Here is a 7,459-nt window from a genome sequence, read left to right on the forward strand (position 1 = left end):
AGGAGGGAGGGAAGGAGGGAGGAAGGGAGGGAGGGAAGGAAGGAAGGAGGGAGGGGAGGAGGAAGGAAGGAAGGGAGATTATATCTTATATTTTCAAATGTTAATGTTTTTTGTTTTAATCAGAAGTACAGGTATGTCTAGAGCAATAATTTGTGCCCTTTCTACAGATAGTTAAGCAAATTCTCAGTGTTACATGCGCCTCAATGTCCAACCATCAAGCTCAGGTCAGAACCAGCGCCAGGTGTCATTTGTATAGATTAGCCCCTTGGGTCTTCTAAGATGCTGTGTGCACCAAAGTTCTAGAACTCTGGCAGCAGAGTGAGATAAGAGCCTTGACCTTGACCTTCTTGGATAACTTTCCTTAATTCTGCAATCCAGGTGTCCTGCTGAAGAAGTCTCGGTACCCAACACTAACTCTATGCTACCATTCAGGCAGACCGAAAGGAAGCAAGGTAGAGATGAGGGCATTTAGAGTAACTCAAACCTACCTTCAAAATCTCCCAGTCAGATTTAAAAGAGTTGAATTGGACCAGATGGTTGTTAGAGGATTTCAATTCCGGCTTATTTTTAAATTGCCCTTGCCACTCATTCACTTCAAAACATTCTTCAGTTTTCAGTTGTGCTTCACAGAGTGGAAAATAACATGAACAAATCAGAAACAGGTGTCATTTGAAATGTTTGTGATTTAAATGGGTTACATATTTTTGTGGTTTTAAATCGACATGAAAGAAAACAATTATGCCCTCTAAAGAAGCCTTACTCTAAAAGAATAACTCGGAGTCTTTTTATAGCTTTAGAAAGTGTTTGAGGCATTTATGAGGAACAAAATACTGTCTTTCAGTCACATAAGACTTTTCAAAAACTTCATACATTGGTGCTAGAAATGTTATCATTAATAAAGGGAAATTTTTAACGAATCAGACAAATAAGGGAAAAGGTTCTCGTCAAAAATGGCAGTCCTGGAGTTTGAAAGAAAAGCTGAAAGCCCCGTATTCTGAGTTTAAGTACGTAGACTAAGTGTAAGTAAAGATTCTCATACGCCCTGGTGGCATAGTTAGTGGTTATGTGTTGGACTGCAATCTAAGAAGTGCTCAATTCGAAACCATGTGCACCCTCAAGAGAAAGATGGGATTTTCTACTCCCATAAGGTTACAGTTTCGGAAACTCACAGGGGGCAGCTCTTCCCTGTCCTACGGGGTCACTGTGAGCCGACACTGACTTAATGGCAGTGAATTTGGTGTTCTGGGTTTGTACCATGTATATGCACATAAATCTAAATCCAAATGTAAATGCCCTACATTGGCATTGAATTTGAAATGAGTGTCTTATTTCCAGAGTCTAAATTATTATATAATTTCTATAAAACAGGTACTTCAAGATGTTTATCCTAAATTATTTTAAAACTCGGTATCCGGAAGCACTGGTTAAGTGAATTCATATGTTCTAAAACTATTACTATAAAAGGTTTTCAGATTTTCTGTGATTCTTTCCTTATAGCACTAATATTTGTTATAGAATGCCTATACTATAATTTCAAACATAATAACTTCTTACACTATATTTAATAAAAAACAGATATCACCACGTTGTCAATTAACAGAGACGTGATTTCTCCATTCTCCCTCCTGACTTCTTTCGACTAAGACCAGTGAGGGATAATGAGAGCAAGCAGAGGGAGCCTATAATATGTAAACTCTGAGGGGCTAGCAGGAAGCAGAGGACAAAGAAGAGCCTCGGCCCACAAGTCTAGATATTTAAGGAAGCGGTTCTCTGGGAATTGAACATGATCATGGATCCAAGCCAGACACTTTACGTATTGTATTTTTACATTTTGTCAGAGATCCATATTTACTTGAGGAAAATCTAGGTAAAGTAGCTGTTCTTGGTATACATCTCATGTGTGCCCACATTCTGGTCTCCGGACAACCATTACTGATAGCGTGGATGAGAAAGGATATATACATTTAAATCTTTTTTAATAATAGGAAGAAGAAAATCTAGTTGATTTCCTTGTACATTTTCCTGGAGGGCTTTCCAAATCACTGGGAATCCAGCTCATGCTGTCAAGGACATAAAGCACCTCTAGGCAAATAAAACCCTAACGCCAATGGGCTCACAGAGACAACAAAAAAGACTGAACTAAAATACAAATGTGTTTTATTCCTATGTGAGAACTAGTCCTTTTATAAAAACTAGTCAGAGAAAGCACATTATGTCAGTAACAGATATAAAATATTATTAAAAAGTGACTCCATCATAGTCTAGTTCAATTATCTTTTCATTTTGTGCAGATTAAGTAAATAATTACCATGTCCATGTTTGCCATAGAAAACAGAATATATTTGGAACCCAATCTGTTCATTTTTGAACACAAAAATGCATTTAACTTAGAAGTAAGATGTAACATCTATTGTCCATGACTAACACACATATCTTCTGTTAGAGTTTTTTTCAGAATTTTCTTTTTTATATATAGCAAATTCTAAATTCACAGTAGAACTCCGCAACCCTAATCCAGGGTAAATACCATTCGATAGCTGCAAAGTCACCTACGATTGCGAGATGAAAGCATTACATGTGCCCATTGGTCTTGGAGACAATTCCATGATAAATGTACATTTGACCCTGAGTGCTCAAATCAACAGAGAATTTATTTGGCTCCACTGAATTGCAGTGTTTTCCCTCCTATGCATTAGCATCTGTGCTTAGTCAAATACTAAAGAAGGCATGTTATAAGTGGTTATGTGCAACAAATTGGCTTTGAAATGTTATTAAACCCAAAAAATTATTTTGTGAAACTTGTAGTTACTTCCTAACTTTTTAAAAATCAATCTCTAAAAATGCTCACAATGAATTTAACTCATTCCAAAAGTTTTGAAAATATAGTGCAAAACAGAGAACTAAGACTATTGCTTTTTTTAACCGTCATGAAATAAGGCCTGTTACTCTCCATATATAATCCAACGTTTTCATCTTTCATTGAAGTTCCCTACATGTGGGAATCATGAAGAGCACAGGGCGAGTGGAAACCAGTCCTACGTAAAACAAAGATGTGCATAAAGCGGAGACAAGGAGGCAGGAGTGGGAGAACTACCGGCAGCAGACTGCTGTTTAGCAAGAAGTTACAAAAGGAAAATAGGGAACCGAGTCCCTGAACTGTTTGCCCTCATAGAACCCGGAAACCACCATTCCCCATCAGCAATGCATTATGAAAACAATTGCTCTAAAATGTGACTCTTAAACTTGGATGGCCAGAATCCCTGAAAATGTGTGGAGCTCTCTGACCCCCGTTGGTAAAAGCTACCCACCATTCATGTCAAACCATTTTCTATGCCAATTCAAGGGTCCATTGATACTCTTGTGCTCAAATGTCACCCAGATTAAGGATTACTGCTCAAAAACATGGTTTTCAGAAAATTCCTTTAATTACATCTTGTTGTTTCTTAATTTTTGTAGTTTAGGAATTGTTCTATTTGTTATAGTGTAGAAACAAGCAAACACTGTTTTATTTGCTTACTTTTCCCCATAATATTGCTACTATCTTAAAAAGAGCATCTAATCACCATAGTAACAGAAAGAACCTTTTGCAATTCAGTTTCAGTTGCACCCCTTGTTCGTTTTCCAAACTTGGATGTGGTTCGAGGCTCATTCACTGGGTCCTGCTTTAACATTTGGTTTGTTTTGTCTCCCCACCCCCCACCCCCACTCTTAACAAGATCTGACTGGCCTGTACAGTCTCCCCTGAATTCATAACTCAGTTCATTTAATTTCCACTACCCTATTCATAGTCTCTCTGAACAGTCCCCCCTACTCAACAATTTGAACTTATAAAACAAAACTCTAGGGAGAAATTATTCACATTGTAAAGAGAATTCACAAGTGCCCTTTAATTTTTCAGCTTGTTTTTAGTACATTTGGAGTACTGTTTGCTTTACAAGCCCGACTTGCACGCTTTGTCCCAAATATAAGAAAACTCGTAGTAGCTTGCCCTCTACATTTAGAGCTGGTATTTTTCCACATTCTTTCACATGGGTTGCAATCTGCAGAAAAGTGCGTTGGGGATAATTATCACTCTACTTGAGAGGTGGGAAAGCTCAGGTCCAGCGCGGAGTTCCTTTGTAGATCGTTGAGAGCAGACCGAATGCATGTTAGTCTAACATGCAGAAAACCTCTGAACGTGTTGCTAATGCTGCGTGTTTCTTGTGCTGTTGCTAGATGTTGACGAATGTCTGGAGCAGAATGTGCACTGTGGCCCAAATCGAATGTGCTTCAATACGAGAGGAAGCTACCAGTGCATCGATACACCCTGCCCACCCAACTACCAACGGGACCCTCTTTCAGGGTACGTCATGTCTTGGCATCCAGACATGCTTTTGAAAATCCTTCTTCCTCTGTCTCTTTGCTTGGAAAACCCTGTTGGGAGTCATATTGACCTCACAGGAAGTCAATAGCCCCAGGATGAAATGCAGTCACAGTGTGGCCCTTCAAGACATGAGTCCATCCGTCAGCAAGCACCACAAACTAAGCCCTCACTTTTGGCTGCCAGGGTCTCCTCAGGCAGTCTACCCAGAATGTCATCCTCCACCCATTGTCTGCCTCTGCAGCTAGCTTTGTGGGGTGACAGAGCCTGGCTTTCATTTTCCAGTCTCCATTTGTGTTGCTTCTGGACTTTTGGGTTTTCATCACTTGGATCCCTTCAGGCAGCACCTTTTCTGAGCCGGTGATGACTCACCTCGCCACCCGAGAATGGAGCCGAGCAAGGATGAGTCAGCAGTCTGCCCAGGCACATGCCATCTTGCTTACATTTCCTGCTGTCTGGAATGCTGTCTTCTCTGGGATCTGAAGAAACTGCTCCTTCGTCTCCTCCCTCCCTTACAAAACGATGCTGCACGTTGGCTAGGTCTCAAGTTAAAGGAGTGCTTGAGAACAAGTGATGGGGTTCCTCTTGGACAGGCCCTAACAGGAGGGTGGGTCTCAAACCAAGTGCTACTTAGAGCTTATACTTTGTTTTCCTCGGGGGGTACCTAGCAAGCTAATTTGCCATGGGCTTATTCCAGTCTGCCCACCATCCACCAACAACCCATTCGCTATGGATTTGAGGGGATTCAAAAGAGGGAAAGACATATTGAAATATAGACTTATGCAACTTCAAAGAAATACTATGAAGAGCTCATATCTTCAGCAAATGGTTCTAGTGCAATTTTTTTTTCTTCATTCCCAGTGATGTCTGGCAGGCAATTTTACAGTCATAATGATTCACAATGAGTCAATATGGGTTCTAACAAAAGAAAAGACAGTATTTTAAATCTAAAGTGATGGCAAACACAAGGGGACATGTTTTCCCCCAAAATCTTAACTGAATTCTTATTTTATATTCCAAAAAGTAAAACAAACATTATAGCCTATCCTAGTTCAACTTACAAAAAACCTTCAGGGAAAAATGTGATTTTTTTAAATTAAGAAAAAGAATATTCTTCTCTTTAAGACACCCTTATTTATGTATATGTGCAAATGCTTTTCAGCACTGATATTCCAGTTTAAAGACCCTCTTGTGGTATCTATACTTACTCTTGTGGTTCCAAGACTCTTATTCTAAAGGAGCCGGGCAATAGATACTTGATTCTAGCCCAGCATCCGTGCACAGCCATCTGGCATCTGGCTTGCATTAGAGAGTTAGAACTGGGGTGAAGCTCCCTGCTCTCGCGTCAGGCTGTCTCCTGTGTTTCATGCTTAAAACTTGTCATAGATCATGAGCACCTGCATCCAGTCTCGCGTTCTTTTCAAGCCAGCTCACTCTGCGTTTTCATGTGTTTGGTGTCCTTAGGCTCTGCGTCAAGAACTGTCCACCCAATGACCTGGAATGTGCCCTGAGCCCATACGCCTTGGAATACAAGCTGGTCTCCCTCCCCTTTGGAATCGCTGCCAATCAAGATTTAATCCGGCTGGTTGCTTACACGCAGGATGGAGTGATGCATCCCAGGACAACGTTCCTCATGGCAAATGAGGAACAGACCGTTCCCTTTGCCTTAAGGGATGAAAACCTGAAAGGAGTGGTGTATACAACACGGCCACTTCGAGAACCCGAGACCTACCGCATGAGGGTTCGAGCCTTATCCTACAGTGCAAACGGGACCATTGAGTATCAGACCACATTCGTTGTCTATATAGCTGTGTCTGCCTATCCATACTAAGAAGCTCGCAAGCCCTAATCTGTACGTTTAAACTGCATGAATCCTGGGCCTCAAGTCCCCTTCCCGATTATTGTCTCCCGAGCAGCTGCGATCTTGGCCACTTGGAACTGGTGCTGTGCTCTGCTCTGTGGGCCCTCCTCGGTACTGCTGAGGTGTTTTCATTATCCCACCGTGGTCCTGTCCTGCAATAAGGTCTAGAACATTCCCTTCTTATTTTCTTTATTTATTACACTGGAGCAGTTCCTTTCCAAAGATGGTCCTGAGCATCCAAGAAGAGACATCAGCAATACTTCATGGCAACAAAGCAGCCCGAGTGGATTCTCCTTAACCAAACCAACAACGTCAGAGATTAAGTGGGTTTTTTCACCCTTTCGAGATTAATGAAACTGGTTGTTATGTGTTCTAACCAAAGCTTATTAAATAGCTTAGAAAGTGGCTTCTTCTTGCGATATTAATACTTTGTAATCAGATTTACACACCTATTTTCAAGTTAAGGGCAATATGAAACACCGCTCGTGGTTCAGCCACTAAAAGGATTGTTTTGGCCCCTGATTGCGGGTTCATAAGAAAGATACTGTTGCCAATGGTTTCGTGAAAGCAGCCCAATCATTTACAGTAGAGAAAATACAATTTGGTCTAAAGACAAGATTCATAGCACACATCTTACCGCCAGCATTCTGGTATAAACTACCATTCATTTATTTAGCTCCAAAACTTTTACATTCCAACTTTGTAATGATTTTTTTTTTTTTTTTTTTTGTCAATTGAGAAGAATTTGAAGTATCAATGAGACAGTTTTTTTTTTCTTGGAAAAATCTCACACATTCAAATTAGCATAAAGGTTAAACGTCAATACACTGTACATGGTGGTAACAAACTCTGGAAGCAATTGCCAAGATGTATTCTATTTTTATGAAATGTATATATATTACCTTAGTGTGTATTTTCTATACAATATCCTGATGGACTGTTTAATAAAATTATTCTCTCCAAAGAAAGCACCAATGTAATGATGAAACCAATCTAAATAAAATTTTCACATTCTTTTTAGTAACTTTTTGCACACTTCACATTTATTTGCTTATCTGTATGACCAGTTGTCATTGATTTGATTGGCTTAGCTCACGGCAATCCCATGGACTTCACTGAGTGGCATTGGGTTTTTCGAGGACTATGATCTTTCAGAAGTAGATCAACAGGTCTTCTTCCTGAGAAGCCTCTGGGTAGGTTCAAACTGCCTATGTTCTGATCTGCAGCTGAGCACTTAA

The 7,459-nt window shown here is 40.2% G+C and overlaps 1 protein-coding gene across 1 annotated transcript in view; it reads left to right on the top strand.

The window, feature by feature from the left end:
* Positions 1-7,245, top strand: part of HMCN1 (hemicentin 1) — a 562,350-nt gene extending 555,105 nt beyond the window's left edge. Inside the window, exons 106-107 of the mRNA XM_004706670.2 lie at positions 4,216-4,342; positions 5,825-7,245. Of these exons, the coding sequence (XP_004706727.1) occupies positions 4,216-4,342; positions 5,825-6,191 (494 nt within the window). The 3' untranslated portion in view covers positions 6,192-7,245. The remainder of the gene's footprint in view (positions 1-4,215; positions 4,343-5,824) is intronic.
* The last annotated feature ends 214 nt before the right edge of the window (positions 7,246-7,459 follow it).

Source organism: Echinops telfairi, unplaced genomic scaffold (genome assembly GCF_000313985.2).
Source record: "Echinops telfairi isolate 266 unplaced genomic scaffold, ASM31398v2 ScPeMD7_7424;HRSCAF=8462, whole genome shotgun sequence".
Lineage (NCBI taxonomy): Eukaryota > Metazoa > Chordata > Mammalia > Afrosoricida > Tenrecidae > Echinops > Echinops telfairi.